We start from the raw sequence: 22834 nt of genomic DNA on the forward strand, positions 1-22834 counted from the left end.
TTATGATTTACTGGAAACTGGAGGCAGTTCCATCTTAGTGACCATATTTCTTCTGAGGACATTCTTCAAGCCTCGCTTTACATCTTTATTCCGTAGACTGTATATCAGTGGATTAAGCAGCGGACTTACAAAGGTGTAGAAGACAGCTATGATTTTGGATTCCTTGACAGTCTTATCTGTTGATGGTCTTACATACATGCAGAAGAGTGTCCCATAAAACAGGGTCACAGCCATCATGTGGGAACCACAGGTGGAGAATGCCTTGTGCCTTCCCTCTGCTGATTTGATCCGGAGGATGGCAGTAATAATGAAGGTGTAGGACACCAGGATGATGCTGAGGGAGTTGGAGAGGTTGAAGCCAGCTGATATGAGCATGGCATGCTCTTTGACATAAGTATCGGAGCAAGAAAGCTTAATGAGTGGTGGGTCAGCACAGTAGAAGTGGTTGATGACATTGGATCTACAGAAGCTCAAGCGGAAGGTCAGGATGGCCTGCAAGAGCCCGTCTGAGAAGCCATAGACATAAGGAAATGTGGCCAAGCAGATGCAAACGCGCCTGGACATTTTCATATTATACTGCAAAGGGTTACATATGGCCACATAGCGGTCATAGGCCATTGCTGCCAGCATGTAAAACTCAGTGAGGAGAAGTGCGATGAAAATGTAACACTGTGTAAAGCAGCCAGCAAAGGTGATGGTCTTCTTCTCTGACAAGAAATTACTCAACATCTGCGGGGTGGAATTTGAGGTGTAGCACAAGTCTACAAAGGCCAAATTAGTGAGGAAGAAGTACATGGGTGTGTGAAGGTGAGAGTCCAGCCTGATCAATAATATCAGGCCCAGGTTGCCCAAGAGGGTGGTGAGGTACACACCCAGAAATAGCACAAAGAGGACGGGCTGAAGCTCTGGACGATCTGTTAATCCCAAGAGAACAAATTCAGTCACCAGGGTGGAATTTCCTCTGACCATTTTCTTAGCTGCCAGCAGTGTTCACTTAGATGAATAAAATAAAGTGAGAAGTGAGTGAGAAATCCATTATGTATTTCTCTCTCTCATTCTCCATTCTCACACTCTCCATCATCCTTACACAAAACTATTACCAGTGTCTGCAGTTGGAAGAGCTGAGACTTTTAAGAATGCCGTGGCCCTGGGGCGCCTGGGTGGCTCAGTTGGTTCAGTGGCTGCCTTCGGCTCGGGTCGTGATTCTAGGGTCCAGGGATCGAGCCCCACATCGGGCTCCCTACTCAGCAGAGAGCCTGCTTCTCTCTCTCCCCCTCTCCCTGATGCTCTGCTTACTTGTGCTCTCTCTCTAGCTGTCTGTCAAATAAACAAACAAACAAACAAAAAAAGAACTTTGGAGCCCTTATGAGCTGGGTGTGTAATGTGCAGATGATTCCCAAGACAACAGACCCTGTGACGCAGCCTGTTCTGGAATGGGGGCGGGGGTGGCCTAATGACAAAAAAAGTTTGTCTACGAATGGACTGAATGACCAGTTGTTACTTATGGTTCACTATAAAATCATAGGCTTCATCATTGATCCTGGGAATGGTGCCAGACTAAATGGTGACATGTGTTTGAAAACACTCAACAGTCAACAGTGTTTGCATATTTAGAAGCTCAACTTTTGAGACTTGCAACCCCTACTGGCTGTATGAGAGAACCCCAAATTATAGCGGTTTGAAGGAAATTCTCTGGAACCTGTTTTGCTGCTCTATCAATAAAATACAGGGAAATGTGGTATTCCTATGCAAGCAGACCAAAGACAAAGATCCCAAATTTGAAAATAACAAAGCCCAATATAAATTACTAAAGTAGGGACATTCATTCTGAAGCACCTGTATGAATCAAGAAAGGGAGATATGGGTATTGGGGGGAAGAGAAGTGGCCAAAACTTAAGATTATAGAATTGTTTGCTTATCCATTTTTTAAAATTTATCTTAGAAAGCATTTAAGTTTACAGCATAGTTGCATGTGTGTGCTACTGAAACAACACAAATTGGACTCTAAACTTTTTAGCAGCATTATGTAAATAGTTCAATTTCTTCACTACAGAATTACAATGCCCAGAAATTATAAAGCAAAAATCAATTGGGAGAGATAGAATTATTCTTAGCACAGAGTTCAGGTGATACTAGTTATAACAAAAGCATTACGCTTTTAGATAAAATTATCAGTTCATTATAATATGAATTATAATTTAAAATTAAATAACGAATAATTTTTCCAGGAGTCTGGAGAATGTATTTCGGTCATGGATTCTTTGTGTTTTCCTGGGCTATTTTTAAATTGATAGACTAAGTAAGATAAGGGATCAGAACTCAAATGACTCTGGGAGCCATTTGGATAATAAGAATGAGTGACGTGGGCTGGGTCTGAAGGTGAGCAGAAGTGAATCAAAGAGCCAGCAGCCACTCAGGTTACTATACAGTGATGTGGGCTCCATGTTCCAAGAGCTTAAGAGTTCCAAATTTAAACAGGTATCAGAATTCATTATGTAATGTGAAACTTACCACATGCAATGTTGGCAAATACTTCCATGTGTAAACTTATCCTTACCGGAGTACCACAAAAGAAGCCTGTAAGACTGATCCACTGAGATGCAAATAGTAATATCATTCAATGCCAGTGTCACCAACTGTATTTCTATTCTAGTATCTGAGCTGTTCCTGAAGATGGAAGCAAGTACCCTCCAAAGTTAGCTACTTTGGCTCAGTGATGTTTAGGCAGACAAGGTAGTGGGTAACAGTGCTTCTCAGGAGAGCACTGGTTGGGATCTTCATGGTAAAGGAGGCATATGAAGAGGAAATTAAGGTTATAATGGGCTCAATAATAAATATTTGAACATAGTAAATGTGTTCAGAAATCAGGATAGCATCAAAGATTGATAACGCTTAACCAGAACTTGCTGGATTACTAAGTTTCTAGAAAGGCAAGAGAAGGGAGGACTTTCAGAGGAAATGCTACATACAGAGATAGGAGGCCTGCCAGAGAAATCAAAGATATTGCACATAGATGCAGAGATGGGTCTTCTATTGTGCCAAATAAAACATTTACGCAGTGGTAAGCAGTCAAACTAAAGTCCTTATCCCAAGCCAAAAAGTATGATGACTCCTGAAATCTACACGGTAGCATATCTTTAGGATATATATCTGAGGGTGTGTGTGGGTCTATATCCACCACACCTAAATTATGGCGATGGGTTGGAGCCAACATTCCCTGTTAATTTGAAGTGGAGGTAATTTGCAGGGCTTAAGTCTACAACTTTGGCCGTTGAGAAGAAAATCACTCTAATTTGAGAATCTGGATTTGTATAAATAGCAAAAGGGCTTTTTCTCACTCACCAGAAATATGACTCCACTTGGAAAATATTCACTTTCACAGGTAAATCTTCCATTTTGATGGCATTATGAGATTCATCTAATCTTTAAATCTGTATAGTCTGTATAACTATGCCCTAAATGCTAGCATCTGCTTGGCCATCATATTATATTTAACAACTAATAAAGACAATAAAAAGATAAAGGAGAGGGGTGCCTAGGTGGCTCAGTGAATTAACCTTCTGCCTTTAGCTCAAGTTATGATCTCAGGGTCCTGGGATTGAGCCCAGCATAAGGTTCTCTGCTCAGTGGAGAACCTGCTTCCCCCTCTTTTTCTCTGGCTGCCTCTCTGCCTCCTTGTGATCTCTCTCTCTGTGTGTCAAATAAATAAATAAAATCTTTACATATATATATAAAGGGAAGATGGAATTTAACTTGTCTGCTCTAGTTCCCCTTAAATAGTTTATCAACCACATTCTACAATTTAGGAAGAAAAGACTACATTCTGATTACAGTATTTTTTTCTTTTTTTTTTTCCATTTATCCTTTTTTTTTTATTTATAAACATATATTTTTATCCCCAGGGGTACAGGTCTGTGAATCACCAGGTTTACACACTTCACAGCACTCACCAAAACACATACCCTCCCCAATGTCCATAATCCCACCCCCTTCTCCCAAACCCCCTCCCCCCAACAACCCTCAGTTTGTTTTGTGAGATTAAGAGTCACTTATGGTTTGTCTCCCTCCCAATCCCATCTTGTTTCATTGATTCTTCTCCTACCCACTTAAGCCCCCATGTTGCATCACCACTTCCTCATATCAGGGAGATCATATGATAGTTGTCTTTCTCCGCTTGACTTATTTCGCTAAGCATGATACGCTCTAGTTCCATCCATGTTGTCGCAAATGGCAAGATTTCATTTCTTTTGATGGCTGCATAGTATTCCATTGTGTATATATACCACATCTTATTGATCCATTCATCTGTTGATGGACATCTAGGTTCTTTCCATAGTTTGGCTATTGTGGACATTGCTGCTATAAACATTCGAGTACACGTGCCCCTTTGGATCACTACGTTTGTATCTTTAGGGTAAATGCCCAATAGTGCAATTGCTGGGTCATAGGGCAGTTCTATTTTCAACATTTTGAGGAACCTCCATGCTGTTTTCCAGAGACGTTGCACCAGCTTGCGTTCCCACCAACAGTGTAGGAGGGTTCCCCTTTCTCCGCATCCTTGCCAGCATCTGTCATTTCCTGACTTGTTGATTTTAGCCATTCTGACTGGTGTGAGGTGATATCGCATTGTGGTTTTGATTTGTATTTCCCTGATGCCGAGTGATATGGAGCACTTTTTCATGTGTCTGTTGGCCATCTGGATGTCTTCTTTGCAGAAATGTCTGCTCATGTCCTCTGCCCAAAGCAGGAAAGAATGTCCAATGGAAAAAAGACAGCCTCTTCAATAAATGGTGCTGGGAAAATTGGACAGCCACATGCAGAAAAATGAAATTGGACCATTTCCTTACACCACACACAAAAATAGACTCCAAATGGATGAAGGACCTCAATGTGCGAAAGGAATCCATCAAAATCCTTGAGGAGAACACAGGCAGCAACCTCTTTGACCTCAGCCGCAGCAACATCTTCCTAGGAACAACGCCAAAGGCAAGGGAAGCAAGGGCAAAAATGAACTATTGGGATTTCATCAAGATCAAAAGCTTTTGCACAGCAAAGGAAACAGTTCACAAAATCAAAAGACAACTGACAGAATGGGAGAAGATATTTACAAACGACATATCAGATAAAGGACTATTGTCCAGAATCTATAAAGAACTTAGCAAACTCAACACCCAAAGAACAAATAATCCAATCAAGAAATGGGCAGAGGACATGTACAGTATTTTTTTCTATACACATACGCACTTCTGGTTTACAAAGCAATGAGGCTATTCTGTTTTATTTTACCTTTAGAAGAATGCTACAAGTCATATAGAGCAAGAACAATTGCAAATGAGGTCCCTACAAATCTTAAATTTGCTGACACCTGGATTTTTAGATTAGTATTTTCAAAACTATGTGCAGCAGAATAACTGGATATCAGGCAACAAAATAGGTCTATGGTGAAATTAAGTTTGAAAAATGCTGAGAGAAATAAGTCAAGCAGAGAGAGTCAATTATCATATGGTTTCACTTACTTGTGGAGCATAAGGAATAACATGGAAGACATACGGAGATGGAGGGGAGAAATAGTTGGGGTAAATCAGAGAGGGAGACAAACCACGAGAGAGTATGGACTCTGAGCAACAAACTGAGGGTTTTGGAGGGGAGAGGGGTGGAGGGATGGGCAAGCCAGGTGACAGGTATTAAGGAGGGCACGTATTGCATGGAGCACTGGGTGTGACACATAAACAATGAATCTTGGAACACTGAAAAAAATAAATTACAAAAAAAAAAGATATACTTTATAAGAAATGACTGGGAACAGAAGGAAAGATGCAAAGAGAGGAAAAACTATACTTTATTTTTCATAAGAAGATTAAGTATTTGAAGAAAAATCATCCTATCTGAATGACTCGATGAATTAATATGCTCACAATGAAACCAACCAACAAAGAAATGTTTGTGGTGCTTTGATTTTTAATAAAATGATTCTTAATTTAAAATATAATGCTGAGTTTTGCAAAAGAAAAGGAAAATGGGTTTCTGGATTGCAGGGAATCTCAGATCTCAGAGCCTTTTATATGCCCACAGTGCATTGTGAAGCTTCGAGGATGGGCAAGAACGTGCAGCCTTTCCCAAGCTTACTAGTTCAAAGGGCCTGGAGCATCTCGAGTGTTCTCTTAGAATCCCTAATTTCCACACTGAGTACCAGAGATTGCTAGAATCCTTGCCCCTCAGGAGCAACACAAAATACAGGGATGTAAGACCTATTTTGCACTATTTGGAAAACACCTTCCTTCAGTAGTGCCCCTGGTACACTATTAAAGCACTTTTGAATTGATCATTCACTCATGGTCTCAAAAAAAAAAAAAAAAAGAAAAGAAAAAGAAAAGAAAAGAAAAAAGAAAAAACTGTTTGAAGGACTACTGAGCATGGAAGAGGAACTCTATAAACGGGAAGGAATAGAAACAAGCAGAAAAACATCTAAGCGCTCCCAGGGCTATAGAATGCATTGTGACAACAGAGCTCTGTCTATCAATCGCAGGTGAGCACAGGAGTTTTCTACTGCCAAACACATATTCTCTACAGCAGGACCCTAAGCACGAGCATCTATTTGCACATTATATCACATCAAACAAATAATAATGGTTGCTTATTAAGTGTTTGGGATAAAGTATATAGTAATTTACATATATGTGGATAAAACTATGTTCCAAATATTTTAAGTACTCGTATATAATTTATACATATTTTAACTTTTTTGTGTTGAAACTACCACATGTTCTTTTAAAATCATGCCTCCCTAGTAGCTCTTCCCGTCTTTTTATAACCCTATCTTGCCATCCATGACTCTCATTTCCAAAATCAATCTGAATTTCTTGCCTGATTCAAATTTTATGAAGACCAAAAGTATCTGAGAACATGATTCTCAATATCTCAAAAAAATGAAGACATTTGAGATCGGAAATGTGTATTTGACAAATACTGTTGGCAAATTTAAATCTCTTTGGTAGACCTCAATGGTAAATTCAAATTTGCTGCTTTTGAACTAAAGCCTTTTTCCACTGGAAATAAGTCCCTGAATGATTTTGGGAGACTTGCTAGAAATTCAACTGAGTGTTATTTCTATTTCTATAAACAAAATTTGGTAGATAGTGGGAACTGCCTTAGATAGCTTCCTCTTTAAGTTTACTGGACCCAGGATGCCCCGTAGTGGAAAGATGGTTCATTTATTTGATAATTATTCAAGGAGTAGCAAATTTATCCTCCACAACTCTGATTTTTTAACTCCTATTTCAACGTAGAGTGCCAAGTAATTCATACCGAATTATTGGAGAGATCTCTCATGCATATTTTGCTGCCTGTATGAGAAATATCACCGAGAAAAATAATTAAATTTCAGTGAAGAAGGGAACCAGATATCCTCCTAAACAAGTGTCTGCTTACGACATCGGCGTCTAATTCATACTGAATTATTGGAGAGGTCTCTCATGCATATTTTGCTGCCTGTATGAGAAATATCACCCAGAAAAATAATTAAATTTCAGTGAAGAAGGGAACAAGACATCCTCCTAAACAAGTGTCTCCTTACGACATTGGCGTCCAATTGGAAACTTCTGGGTAATTAGAAGTCAATGTAAGTAGCAATGATTTTTTAAAAATCTGTGTCCTTTATTTAAAAAAAATGTAATGAAAATAAAACTCAGCATAAGGGTTCACTGCCTCAATAATGTAAATCTGCTTTTCTCTGGATTGGAATGCTCATAGATAAACAAAATAATAGACTACACAGATTTTTCCATGCCCACTTGAAGTTGATTCATAAGGATGTTGATATGGATATGTATTTTTATTACCTAAAAATGCAAGAAAACAAAACAGTACTCTAATTTAGTAGGGATTATTGAGCAAAAACCTCATGCCATATGTGGTAAATTAGTAAACATGATGAATATATGGTAAAAATGTGGAGTTCCGAGAATTTCCTATTCTCCCACTTAATATCAAAGTGCAAAGCTCATTTCTGTAAGTTATCACTGGTCCCTGACACTCTGCATGTTGAAATGTTCATTTGGGGAAAAGTTTGCCCTCTTCAGGGTCCCGTTAAAAGGCACATGTCCAAAGGAGCAGGTAAGGTTGAGCTGCCGTTATACATAGGAACTATTCCATGTGCATACAGTCACCATTTTGTTGTTTTATAAGATGGATTGAGTGTGAGACTAGGAGATAACTGAAGCCAAGGAAAGGACCACAGACAAGAGAAATAAGGATTATTGAAGTATAGGGTCAGTAATCCAGCATACAGACACGTCAATGGGTCATATAGATAGATAAATGTTCAGGAATATCTGGAAAAATAGTAATATTTTAAGGTAGGAAATGAAGAAACAGGCAAACAAGTCAGTTAGTTGGTGGAGCCGTCAATCATCTCGTGTGAATATTAATTTTCCAGAAGGAGCATCTTCCTTGTCTCCTCCACCATAATGAACTCCAGCATCTTCCTCTTCAGTTTCCATTCCAAAGTCTCACAAATTTAAGAGCAAGGTACATTACCTGATTACAATGAATGAACCTAAATTTTGGATCATGTTACACAGGATGGCTTCATACCAACGAATACTATCAGTAAAAACTCTTTTGAGTCTTCATTTAGAAAACATTTTTTTTTTTACCTTGTTATAGTGAGTTTCCTTATTTGGACTTCAGTCCCCATTTATTCAATATCAGGACTTTGGCTAAATAAATTCTAAAATGTCCATCATTGATAACATTCTGACTCAGCATTTATGTAGTTACAAATCCTACACTCATTACTAGCCATGTGTCTCTTAGTTAATATAAATTTTCCCCAAAAGTTTCTCTCTCAAATAATTTTTTAAAAGATTTATTAAGTTCTATAAGAGCTTTATTTTTTCCAGAATGAGTATAACAATTCCTGATCTGTCTCTTTTCAATGATTTAAGTTTTTGGGGAGGGTATTCATTCAACAGATACTATTTTGCAAAATTACGAGATTATCAGGTGCTTCGTCTTATATGCTTATTCAGTGTGTGTTAAATTATTGAATGACTGGGGAGAACAATATTTTCAAAGTAAAATGATCAGTGTAAACACATAATTCCAATGAGACTTTTCTGTTTTCTAGTGAATAATTAAAAAAAAATACACACCAACTCATTCTAACTAGCCAAGAAATTAAAGTTGCTTTTGTTGTCACCTAACTCTTCCTGATTAAAATCCAAAACTGAAACAAGAAGAGAAAGTGCAGGTATAGAAGTCAGAGCTGTCATTCCTACCTGACCCCAGGAAAGACTCAGAGACACTAGTGGTCCAAGGGATGAGTTCCTGGGAGTGATTTATACCCAAACTGTAATTTGAAGCTCTTATTCTTGAAATATTTTTACCTACCCTGAAGAAATAATTTCAGTATTACTAAAATAGAAAACTCCAGGGAAATAGTTATTTATGTAGATACACTAATTAGAGTCTTGGGATTTTCACAATGTGTTTGCATCAGTTAGTAGTAATTTTTTTTTAAAGGTTTATATATTTATTTTGAGAGAGGGAGAAAGAATCATGTGGTGGGGAAAGGGCAGAAGAAAATCGGGGGAGAGAGAGAAAATCTGCAGCAGACTCCCTGCTGAGCACAGGTCCCATGGTGGGGCTGGATCTCATAATCCTGGGATCATGACCCTGAGATCATGATCTGAGCCAAAATCAAGAGCTGGATGTTTAAACAACTGAGCCTCCCAGGCACCCCCAGTTTGTGATCATTTTGAGCTGATTGCTTTGAGTGACCAGAAGTTTATTCTCATGGAGTCGTTGCATTATGGATCACCATTTATTCTAGTTAGGTAAAAGGACAATTAAAAAAGACATAAAATAAAAATATAATCCACGGGATTTATGTTTTGTGATTTTCCCTAGTCTGAATTGTGTTTTGTCCACATAGTTGCTATTGAATGAACGTTTGCTGAAAGGACTTTGATATCTAGATTAAAGCGGTAAGGTTATTAAACCCAGTGAGTAAAACCATTTGGATAAGATATCATAATGAGCCACGGCAGATTTCATTCAACATGTTAAGTCCCGGTGTTAGAAGATAATATTTCACGAAAAACTGGTGAACATATCATTTAACAAAAGTTGTTCATCTGCCCACAAGTGAAAACAAACATGCTAAAAGTAAAAATAGTACGTCTATCTTTTCTTACCATTTACCAAGTGTCCAATTATCGACTCATCCAAGAGATACAAAGATAAAATGATACGGTCCATGTGCTCATAGTCCTTAGTCCAACTGTGAAGTCTTCAGCTGTGGCACATTCGGCAAATGATGTATTGAAATCAAAGTTCCGAATATCATCTTCCTCTATGTTCTCTGTCAATCTCTCCCTCATTCACTGGTCTAGCGGTGCTGGTCTCATGACCACCTTTTTTGCAAATTCAGAAATTTCTGGTAAGCCGTGTCCCTGCTTTGAATACCACTTCTCCCAAACGTCCTAGGGTCCATGCCTGCTCATACTTTAGACGGCAGCTTCCATGTCAATTTCTGAGAGAGGAATTCCTCCACCTCATTAATCCTCCTCACCACAGTAACTGTTCTCTCTTATGTGACCTCCTTCAGTTCCTCTATGACATTCATTACAATGCTAATTGTAAATGGAATGTCTGTTGGCTCAAGATTTGTCTTTCCTTCCAGGCCATGAATTCTGAGAGGATCAGAGACTGACATTTTATATTCACTCTATACACAACACTCAGCACAGGGACTCAAACATCCTAAGGGCTCCATACATAAATTTTGAGTGAATTTACTGAAGAAATAGAGCCGTATTTCACCTACCAATGCCTTTGGGTGACATAGCATTTTTAAATTGACACATGTTGCACTAATTACAAAATCATGAAATTCTTCTTAAGATCAGTATAATCCGACTCTGCATGGCTTGCATTCTAGCATGGAAGCACATGAGAGCTGAGGAGAAGCTTCCTACATTACAGGGCAAGTGCTCTGTGGTTTGCTGAAGATCCCTAAACTTATTATTATCTTCTAATTACCCATTCCAACGTCACAACCTAATTTAATTTTTTGGCCCTATTATTGAATATAGCAGAAATGCACCCAAAATTTTAGTTACAAAGTAGAATGGAACATTCGTATGGAAAATGATCAGTTCTGCCTACAAAAGTCTAGCAAGGTATCTCAGAGGTGATGACTTTATATCCATGGTGACTTGATCAGTTGAGGACGAAAGAAAAAGCAGTTTTTACATAAGAAGATAGAAAGTCATGGTTTTTAATTGAATCACCTCAGTTCCATGTGAATTTATTTCAGGTTGGTGGGAGAATCTTAGTTTGCACTTGAAATCACTCCTTTGTTAAGACCAACACTTAAGACAAGTCTGATACTTAATGAAACGACTCAGATTCCAATAATGGATGGGTGGATAAACACATTGAGGTAAATTTTAAAAATGCAATCCTATTCATTAATAGAAAATAAATCAAATTATGGATTCATAGAACAACTAGATGATTCTCAGAAATATTTTGCTTAGTCCAAGAATATACACACATATACTGTATATAGTTTCATTCCATTTATATGAAATATAAATTTAAATATTTATATAATAAATGATATTTAATAAATAATATTTAAGAAATAATAAATAAAAATAAGTTAGGAAAGTACATTGTGATTATCAAAAGCTAGGTATGTGAGAAAGTAACTGTCAGCAAAGGGATAAAATATGTATTGTAAGTGATGAAATGTTCTATGTATCAATTGTGGTTGCAGTTATAGAGATAAACACATTTGTCAAAACACATTGAGTTGTGCTTAAAATGGACACATTTTATTGCATGTAAAGTACACAATAATAAAGTAATATTTTTAAAAACCTAAAATATTTTATTATTATTATCAAACAAAAGTAAGCTAAGGATAAAAGAAGTTAAAACCCTTGTTCAAATTACACATATCAAACTTTAAAAGCAAAATTCAAATTCATTTGTACCCATTATCTATTATATAGTACACTTTGTCTATAGGGATTTGTTATTTGTGAAGAAAAGATGTATCCATTAATAGAATAAAATATTAAAATTATATGATCATCTCAATAAATGCATAAAATGTATTTTACAATACTCACGTCCTATCCTAAAAACTCTAAACAAATTGGGTATAGAAAAAGCCTACATGAATCTATATTTGACAAGCCTACAACTAATATCATACTTCATGGTAAAAACTTGAAAGCTCTCCTCTATGATCAGAAATTAGACAAAGGTGACCACTATCGCCACTCTTATTCAACATAATACTGGAAGTCAGAAAGAAAAAAGTAAAATTGTCTCTACAGATGATATGATCTTATACACAGAAAACCCTAAAAACACTATCAAACAACTGTTAGAATAAATGAATCAGTAAGTTTATGCAGAATGAAAAATTACAATGCAAAAATAAGTTACATTTTTTTTTTTAGATTTTATTTATTTTTTTTTTTTTGAGAGAGAGAGAGAATGAGAGAGAGTATGGGAGAGAAGCAAACTCCCTGCTGAGCAGGGAGCCTGATGTGGGACTTGATCCCAGGACTCCAGGATCATGACCTCAGCCAAAGGCAGTTGCTTAAACAACCGAGCCATCCAGGCACCCAAGCTATAGCTTTATATAGTAATAACAATGGTATATGATGAAGAAATAAAGAAAAAAATCCCTTTTAAAATAACATGAAGAAAAATAAAATACTTAGGAACAAATTTAACCAAAACATAAAGGTCTTGGGGGGCCTGGGTGATGGCTCAGTGGGTTAAGCCTTTGCTTTCAGTTCAGGTCATGATCTCAGGGTCCTGGAATCGAGCCCACATTGGGCTCTCTGCTTGGCAGGAAGCCAACTTCCCCCTTCTCTCTCTGCCTGCCTCTCTGCCTAATTGTGATCTCTCTGTCAAATAAATAAATAATTTTTTAAATACATAAAGATCTGTAAATTAAAAACAAGTCTTTGATTAAAGAAATTGAAAAAAATAAATAAATAAATACATACATACCAAGGATTTATGGAGTCAAAGAAAGTTAAAATTGTTAAAATGTCCATACTCCCAAAACTCATCTGTGAGTTCAATACCAGTCAAAAAAAAAAAAAAAAAGTCCTAAAATTCATATGGAACCGCAAAAGACCTCAAATAGCCAAGACAAACATGAGAAAGGACAAAGCCAGACGTATCACACTTCCTAGTTTCAAATTATTCTACAAAGCTATAATAATGAAAACAGCATGGTACTGGCATAAAATAAAACAAAACAAAACAAAAGGGGGGGGGGAACAGACACATAGACCAATGAAACAGAATTGTGAGCTTAGAAATAAACCCATGCATGTAAGGTCAACTGATACTTGACAAGGGAGTCAAAAATACTCAATGTGGAAAGGATAGTTTCTTCAGTGAGTGGCGATGGGAAAACTGGATAACCACATGCCAAATAATTACATTGGGTCTCTATCTTATACCACACACAGACAGATTAACTTGAAATGAATTAAGGACTTAAATCTAAGACCTGCCATTGGAAATAGGTTATTTGACATTGATCTTGGCAATGGTTCTCTGTAAATGACACTGAAAGCACAAGCAACAAAAGGAAAATTAGACCATATTAAATTTAAAAGCTTCTGCACAACAAAAGAAACAATCAACAAAATGAAAACACAACCTATGGATTGGGAGACAATATCTGCAAACATTATATGCAAGAAGAGGTTAAGGTCCAAAATATATAAAAAATTATACAACTCAATACAAAAAACAAAGAACTAATTAAGAAGTGGACAAGGGACCTGAATAAATTTTCCCCAAGAAAACATGCAAATAACTGACAGGTAATGAAAAAGTGCTTCAGAGAAATGCAAATGAAAGCCACAGTGAGCTATAACTTTACAGCTATTAATATGGCTATTATCAAAAAGATGAAAGATAACAAGTTCTGGAGAAGACATGGAGAAAAAGCAACACATGTGCATTTGCTGATGGAAATGTAAATCAGTACAGTCAGTATGGAAACAGTAGGGAACTTGCTCAAAAAATCAAAAATAGAACTATGATGCGATCCAGTAAGCCCTCTTTCTGGGGCTATGTCTAGAGGAAATGAAATCATGAACTTGTAGAGATGTCTGCACCCTCACATGCACTGCAGCATTAATCACAGTAGTCAAGACATGGAAACAAGTGTCCATTTGCAGATGAAGGAACACAGGTGATATGCAATGGAAGATTATCCCATCATTAAGAAGTGGAAATTGCCATTGGTGTCAGCATGGATGAGCCTTGAGGGTATTAGGTTAAGTGAAATAAGTCAGAGAGACTAAGACTATATGATCTAACTTTTATGTGGAATCTAAAAATGTCAGACTCACAGAAACAGTACAATGCTGGGTGGCAGGGCTGGGGACATGAGAAATGGGGAGATGTTGGTCAAAGGCAACAGTCTTCAGGTATAAGATGAATAAGCTCTGGGGAATCTAATGTATTACATGGTGACTATAGTTAACAATACTGTCCTGTATCCTGGAAAGTGCTAAGAGAATAGATCTTCAATGTTTCCACTACTACCACCACTACATACAAACAAATCATGCTTATATGACACAATTCATGTGTTAACTCATAGTCTTTTGATAATCATTTCACAACATATACGTGTATTAAATCATCAAATTGAACACCTTAAGCTGCTACAATGTTATATGTCAATTATATCTCAATAGAGCTAGAAAAAAGCACTAGATTTAGTAAATTTCCAAGATTAAAATCATAAGGCATATGCTCTCAGACAACAAAATTAAATTACAAATAAATAACAATGAAATATCTTCTGAAATTCCAAGTACATGGTAATTAAGCATGGTCTTCTGAATGGCCTATAGGCTAAAGAAGGCCACATTGGGAAAAAGAAGAATATTTTGCAAACTGAATGTAAAAAGTACTGAATTTAGTGGTTTTCAACTAAAGTCATGTTTAGGTAAACTGTATAAACATTTATATGAGAAAAGAAGTGAAACTCAAATCAATAATTTAAACCTTCACTTAAAAATCTTCTGGAAAAGAAGATAAATGATAATGCCAAGAAATTTTCAATTTTTAAAATTCAAGTGACACAGAAAGTATTCTTTCTTTTCTTAGACGTGAGTGCGTAAATTCAGCCTTGCAGGTCAGAAGGAAGAAGTCAGTCCCTATAGTTCAGAGGCCACAGACAAGATCCACAAACTCTGAAGCAGGAAAAAAAAAAAAAAATAGCTATATTCCTCTCTTCCCATTCCTTTACTGACCTTTTCTAAAAGCACATTCACAAGAAACAGGAATCACTCTCGTGACTCATGGTTTTAGCTTTACTTAGTAGGTCAGAGAAGTACAGAAAGATGCTTCATAAAGACCCCTAGTCCCAAAAGATAGACAGTAATAGGAATAAAATAAATCCAGGGAACTGAGCTAAGAGCATCTTTATCCTGTTTATTGTTGTAAACAATAAGAACACAGGAAAGTCCTATGAAATATTAAGTAGGAATTTTCTCTTAGAGCAGTGCTTCTCAAATTTAATATGCTTACAAATCACCTATGATGTAATCAAAACCCAGATTTGATCGTAGTGGATCTAAGTGCAGAATGTGGTGCTAAATTTCGAATAAACGCCAAGGTGATGTTGTTGCTGCTGATCTGTGGAGCACATGTTGAGGGACAAGAGCCTAGGTTAATAAGTGAAACTCATTTTTTCCAGACTTGAGATTTTTAGCTGAGACATTTGAGACATATTCATAGAAAATATCAAAATACATCATCATGATGCAAAGATATTTGAGCCAAAGGTTCACTTATGATTTACTGGAAATTGGAGGCAGTTCCATCTTAGTGACCATATTTCTTCTGAAAACATTCTTCAAGGCTCGCTTTACATCTTTGTTCCGTAGACTGTATATCAGTGGATTAAGCAGCGGACTTACAAAGGTGTAGAAGACAGCTATGATTTTGGATTCCTCGACAGTCTTGTCTGTAGGTGGTCTTACATACATGCAGAAGAGTGTCCCATAAAACAGGGTCACAGCCATCATGTGGGAACCACAGGTGGAGAATGCCTTGTGCCTTCCCTCTGCTGATTTGATCCGGAGGATGGCAACAATAATGAAGGTGTAGGACACCAGGATGATGCTGAGGGAGTTGGAGAGGTTGAAGCCAGCTGATATGAGCATGGCATGCTCTTTGACATAAGTATCAGAGCAAGAAAGCTTAATGAGTGGTGGGTCAGCACAGTAGAAGTGGTTGATGACATTGGATCTACAGAAGCTCAAGCGGAAGGTCAGGATGGCCTGCAAAAGCCCATCTGAGAAGCCGTAGACATAAGGAAATGTGGCCAAGCAGATGCAAACACGCCTGGACATTTTCATACTATAGTGCAAAGGGTTACATATGGCCACATAGCGGTCATAGGCCATTGCTGCCAGCATGTAAAACTCAGTGAGGAGAAGTGCGATGAAAATGTAACACTGTGTAAAGCAGCCAGCAAAGGTGATGGTCTTCTTCTCTGACAAGAAATTACTCAACATCTGCGGGGTGGCATTTGAGGTGTAGCACAAGTCTACAAAGGCCAAATTAGTGAGGAAGAAGTACATGGGAGTGTGAAGGTGAGAGTCCAGCCTGATCAATAATATCAGGCCCAGGTTGCCTAAGAGGGTGGTAAGGTACACACCCAGAAACAGCACAAAGAGGAGAGGCTGGAGTTCGGGGCTATCTGTAAGGCCCAGGAGAATGAATTCTGTTACTACACTCTTATTTGTGATGGACATTTTCTCAGGGTCTGGACCTGTGCTAGAAACAATAGAAATGAAGGAGACAGGAAGGTACAAATCATATTACTGACTATTGAAATGATTTTTCTCATTATCTCCATGTATCATTCATATTATACTACCCTAAACAGATTCTGTACTTCTACTAATCCATTATTTCATTTGTCTTTATATTGAATTACTATTATATTTCTCTATATAGACACCTACATTTATACCTATAGCTATACCTAAGGATAACAATATTTATACCTATTCCTATATCCATGTATACAACTGAGCTACATATCCTTTTTTTCTCTGCAGTATTTTTGGCTTCTCAAACTCTACTTATCCTACAAGGCTTGGTATGTTTTATGCTTCCAGCACAAGCTGCCTACTTCTCTTTCATTCTGTAGCACATTACATCACCATAACGTGTCTACTTTCTACTCCTCATATACTCCTTCCTCAGGGGCAGGGACAAAGTCTAGCTCATTATTGCACTATGATTTCTTTTTCTTTCTTTCTTTCTGCCTTTCTTTCTTTCTTTCTTTCTCTTTCTTTCTTTCCTTTTTGATTTTATTTATTTATTTAGAGAGAATGTGTGTTAGTGGGGGAATGAATGGGGGAGGGGCAGAAGGAGATAAAGAATCTCTGTCAGACTCTGTGCTGAGCTGAGAGCTGGATAGAGGGCTTAATTCCACAACACTGAGACATAACATGAACCGAAATCAAGAGTTGGATGCTCCACCAACAGAGCCGCCCAGATGCCCTGCATACTCTGACTTCTAAGTACTTTTAACGTACTGAATTTTAAAAATAAAAGAAAAAATAGAGTAAGTATGAAAAATGAATTACTTATAAGTGTTTTACTCATCTCCGTATCCCCACGGAACTTGACATGACAGCATGTCCTTAGGAGAAATAAGAGCTTTTGAATTTTAATGTACAAAGATATCTTAGAAAGCTTCTATCAAGAAAAGTCATAGAAAGTTTGTTTAAGAACCTCTTATGTGGGATATGGGTATCTTCATATGTAACAATTACCCAGGAGATTATGAAGCAGATGTTCCCAGATTCACAATTTTAAAAGGCACAGTCATAGAGTTCTCATAAACTTACGGCAAATAAATGAACAAAGAATCAAGTCACATTAATGCTCACTCAGTATTTTGCAAACAGTCTACAGTAATGATATAATGGGCCAATAAAGAAACAAGTTTTGCATAGTCAGTATTTATGTTGTTAATCACAACTTCTTTCTGTCTATAGTATGACAATCCCCATGGTTTTTTTAGCTCCCTTTACATCACTACTGGTGTTGAATTTCCTCTTCCTTCCTCTCAAATGCCTTTTCTTGTTTGCCTTCTCCCTTCTCTTATATTCAATTTTTTTTTTTAAACTTGCCCGATTCTTATCTCATTTCCAAATGAGTCCCTGAAACTTAGTTTAGTCTAAGTTTTAGAAAGCCAATGAGAGTGCCTTTTTGGGCTTTATCTCCTTTATCCAGAAGGGTAAGTACTTAACATTGGTTGAATGTACTAGTAAAAGCTACTGATAATGACCAACGATCCTTAAGCATGAGTTTTCATTTCCTTATTTGTAAATGGGAATGAGAACATCTGTTTTGCCTGCCCCTAAAGTCATTGTGGACATCAAACTAGATGTTCATAAAGTAAGTGTTTATTGATACTCCACACATCATGTGGCTAAGACCCTGCAGATGTCAAAATGAACAGAACCTTCAAAAATCCCTGCCCTTCTAGCATTCGCATCTAGTGGACAGAGACAAAGAGGAATGCAACTAAGTATATGGTGATGCAAATGGCAGTGTTAGAAAAATTAAGAAAATGGAGTTTTGGAGGGGAGGAGAGTGGGGGGATGGGTGAGCCTGGTGGTGGGTATTAAGGAGGGCACAGATTGCATGGAGCACTGGGTGTGGTGCATAAACAGTGAATCTTGGAACACTGAAAAAACAAAATAAAATTTTTAAAAAAGAAAAAAAAGCAAATGGAGTTTTGTGGAGAGGGTGTTCAACTTTTAAATAGTAACATCACTGAAGTACTCGTGAAACGGTGACTTTTTTTAGCAACAAACTGAAGGAGGATGAGCACAAGCAGTGAACTTATTTTAAGAAGGTATTCTAGGAAGAATAAAGAACGGAGACAAAGGCACCATATGTGATCTTTCTTTGGAACTGCTAAGGATGTGTGTATGTGTACAGGTTTCATGCAGAGGAGTTGCAAAAGTCCCAGCTTAGATGTTCCCTAAAATGTAAATGATTCACTTCTTTGGAAGCCTGATTCATCTCCACTTATGAATTTTCTACCAAGAATAAAAATGACCTTCACTGCAGAACAAAAGTCAGTAGAGAGTTGTAGCTACACTTCCAGAAGTGTCTAGCAGGAAATTACCCATTAAACAGCATATTTCTTTAAATGACATCAAAAGAATGGAAAAGGAGATAATTTCCTATTCATTTGCACCCAGGAAACCCTAGAAAGAGTGTAGACAGTGTTCCCAGGACAGAGAAAAAAGGAAAGAAAAAGATCAGGATTTCATACAAAATTTCAAATTTATAAAATGCATGGCAGGAAATTGGACTTAAAAGTCTCAGTTGCAGAAAAACTCATTTATTGCATATCACTTAATGACTGCCTGTGGGATATGAAATAGTCTGGACCCATGAACTCAGTGACTTGTTGGGATCCAGAAATATCCACTCAAAAGTAGCACAGAAGTCCTTATTAGACAGGCACCAAAAAGACAATGAATAACATGTGTTTGCAGAGAAAGAAGATCACAGACGACACAGCAGCCTGTGTCAAGCTAGAGTGAAAGGTATCTTCTGAACAAGTTGTGGCTTTAGTAGTTTACAACCAAGCAAAGTCCCTAACTAATGAAGAAAGAGCCAACAAAGGAGTTGCAAAAGGACAGTACAAAGCTGCAAGTGGTAAAACCTGGAACTAGGATTAGCTAATAAACAGGGTCCGGTACAAAATAAGAATATTAGTTATCTATGTTCTGTCTATTAGTTATCTATGTTCAAAAATTATCAAGCATTTCAGGATGGCGACAGCTGGGCATGAAACCTAGCTTAACATGCTTCTGAAATCAGGTGAGTTCAACTGCACAAGATGCTGGCTCATGAAGCCAGGTGTTTCTGGAACACAGAGACTAACAGAGCTGATAATGGGGATATAGAAGGAGGGTAGCACCCCGGTGAAAAGAAGAAGTGAAGAGAAGAAAAAGGAGAAAAGGAAAAAATAGAAAAAGTCAGTCAAAGATTCAGCCCTGGTGAGAATGTGCTAGAGGGCAACACGACTCAATGGGTTGCTGTCTAGATCAATTTTGTAGCCTGTTCAGTTACAAGAGAATGAGAAAACATATCATTTCTGAAAATTAAAAAAAAAAAAAAAAGAAAGAAAAAGGAAGTAAGTTAAGGAAGAACCCTCAGCAAGAATTCAGTGGAAGAATGGTCCTTAGACTTCCTCCTTTTTTTTTCTAATACAAATTTCATAAAAATCTAATGAAACCAATATAACTATGGATCCACAAAGAGGATAAATGCACACACTCAAAATCTTACCAAAAAGTAAAGAAATAGATAGGTGATAGATGATTAGATAGTTAGATGATAGATAGATAGGTGATTCTGGATAAATAGATACATAGATAAATAATAGATAATAGATGATGATGATAAATAAATGGAAGATAGGTAGATGATAGTTGATAGATAGATAGAGGATAGATGATGATAGATAGATAGACAGATAGATAGATGGATGGATGGATGATAGGTGATAGATAAAAGTAAAGGGCTTTTAGATCCCCTGGCTCCAGGTCTAAGAACTTTATGATAGGGTAAACGTTCACACATGCCTGAAAATGTCCTCGTGTTTTTCTACAGCAAGTAGAACTTCTGCCTTTTTTTTGATTCTTTTGTACCTGTGACAGATCTGTAAAATATTATCAAGGGAGATCAATAGAAATTTCAAAAGCCTGTTTTTTAAGGAAATTAGTTGAGCTTCAAACTCAGGAACTGAGAACAGAAGGCTTTGCTTGGGCATATTTCACGCAAACGAGGTACAAATTACCGTGCCTCAATTTGAGACATTTTGCAATCTCCTCTTGGCTAAAAATAAATAACATGAAAACACATACACTTACTTCTGATTCTGAAATGCACCTATTTTCTCACTTCTCATTAAGGAACTTCACTGGAGCCTTTCTAGGCTATGAAATGTAGCCACCTTTATACTAGGATGTGGGAAGCACAGACAGGTTATCAAGCAAGTCTCATAAGATCTTCAGAATATCCTCAATGAGTGTTACATGGGGAATCAGGCCTCTGTGGAATAACTAGGACACTCTGGGATCAGAAAGCTAATCAAATGCCTTGATCTTGTTTTCCATCATTTTAAATTTCCTATTTGCCCTAAGATCTCTGGGGAAGGCACACCAGAAAATCTCCATCTCAAAATTTTGATGATCATCTGAGTTTTCCATTTCTTTTTTTCAAGAACTTAGCGCTTTGCCATGTGCTTTAAGGGATCTTCCCCCATCTAACACACTCTGTTTCATTACCTGCCAATATCTCTCTTGCTGCCATGACACTGCAAACCCTTGCAAGCAAGGACTGTGATCTCAGCATCTAGTCCACTCCCTGCACGATGGTAGCTTATCAACAGATACCTTGCTGGATAATATAAGGAGTGTGAAATGTTTGCTTAATTCAGTGAACACACAACAAATCTTGATTATCCAACCCCCTCCCAAGTAACTTTGTGTCTTATGAAGCATGGTTCTTTCTTCCTCACACATGAAATCTGTAGGGAGTTGAAATGGAATCAGTGACTAATTAGTTTAAGAATCCACAGGAAACACATCAGAATGGGGATGATTAATCATAGGTGATGGGCATTGGACACTCAGTGTGGGCCCGGTATTAGGCTTAGCACCCTGCAAGCAGTAGTTCAATAATTCCTCACACCACTCCATGGGGCACTGGTACTCTCATCTTCACTTAAGAGATGGGAAACTGAGGCTAAGAGAGATAAAGTAACTTGCCCTGGTTGAGGCAAGTTATAAATTGTGAGCCTGGGATTCAAACAGGCCAATGGATAGTCCTTGATACCACATTGTTGACCATTAAGCAAAGAAATGTGACAAGCTCACACCATGCTAAACTTCTGCAGGTTTACTGACATGCATTCATTCATTCATCCACAAGGTTAAAAACATTCAGGGAAAGCCTGGTATTTACCACTGTACTGTCAACATAGAGAGTATAAGAGAAAGTGAAAAGATTTGTGTCCTTCAACAGTTTCTGTTCTGAAGCAAGGATATGTAAAGTTTAGTTTCGCAGTAAGGTTTCCAATTTGTCAGATTCATAAAGACCATGGTGGAAAGTAGTGCAAAGTAGTGTTTTCCATCAAATAACTATAATGCCAAGGGCATAATGATAGTTTATTAACTCAATATCTATCTATTGAGAATTACCTATATTCTAGGTTTGGGGAAAAAACTGGCTTTAAAATAGCAAGCAAAACCAGATATGGACCTTGCCCTCTGGAGCTGGCAATCTGGGCATGACACAATCATGAATAAATCATACAAATATCATACAAATGCAAACTTACAGTTGTGAAAAGTCCTCTACATTAAAGTTCCATTATACCATGAAAACATAATCTCAGAGGAGAGAGCTAACTTGGAGAAATCAGCCAAGGAGCCACCAAAGATGGAGCAGGATAAATATAGCTGATACCAACAAAGACAAACTCTGAAACTAAAAATATGCCAAATTTAAGATGAGAAGAAAATTTACCTATGGAAAAATAACAGATAATCTAGTAATACGTTCCTCTCTAAAACAAATTAATACAGGCCAGTAAATGAAATATTTTATGTGTATTGAAATGAAATACGACTCTATCTAGATCCATATCTGAATGAATTCCTCTTGGAGAGTTAAAGTTAAAATGAGACAGTTTCAGACAAATAAAAAACAGACTTTC

General features: G+C 37.3%; 1 protein-coding gene across 1 annotated transcript; it reads right to left on the bottom strand.

Moving 5' to 3' along the window:
* Positions 1-16826, bottom strand: LOC106004723 (olfactory receptor 5M11-like). Its single transcript, XM_045067626.1, has 3 exons — positions 16248-16826; positions 4939-4947; positions 1-972 (listed from the first exon to the last, which is right to left on the bottom strand). Exons 1-3 carry the CDS (start codon positions 16824-16826, stop codon positions 1-3), a joined length of 1560 nt encoding a protein of 519 aa, XP_044923561.1.
* Between the last annotated feature and the right edge of the window lie 6008 nt (positions 16827-22834).

The sequence above is a fragment of the Mustela putorius genome, unplaced genomic scaffold (assembly GCF_011764305.1).
Source record: "Mustela putorius furo isolate JIRA1106 unplaced genomic scaffold, ASM1176430v1.1 tig00000127_pilon_pilon_pilon, whole genome shotgun sequence".
NCBI lineage: Eukaryota > Metazoa > Chordata > Mammalia > Carnivora > Mustelidae > Mustela > Mustela putorius.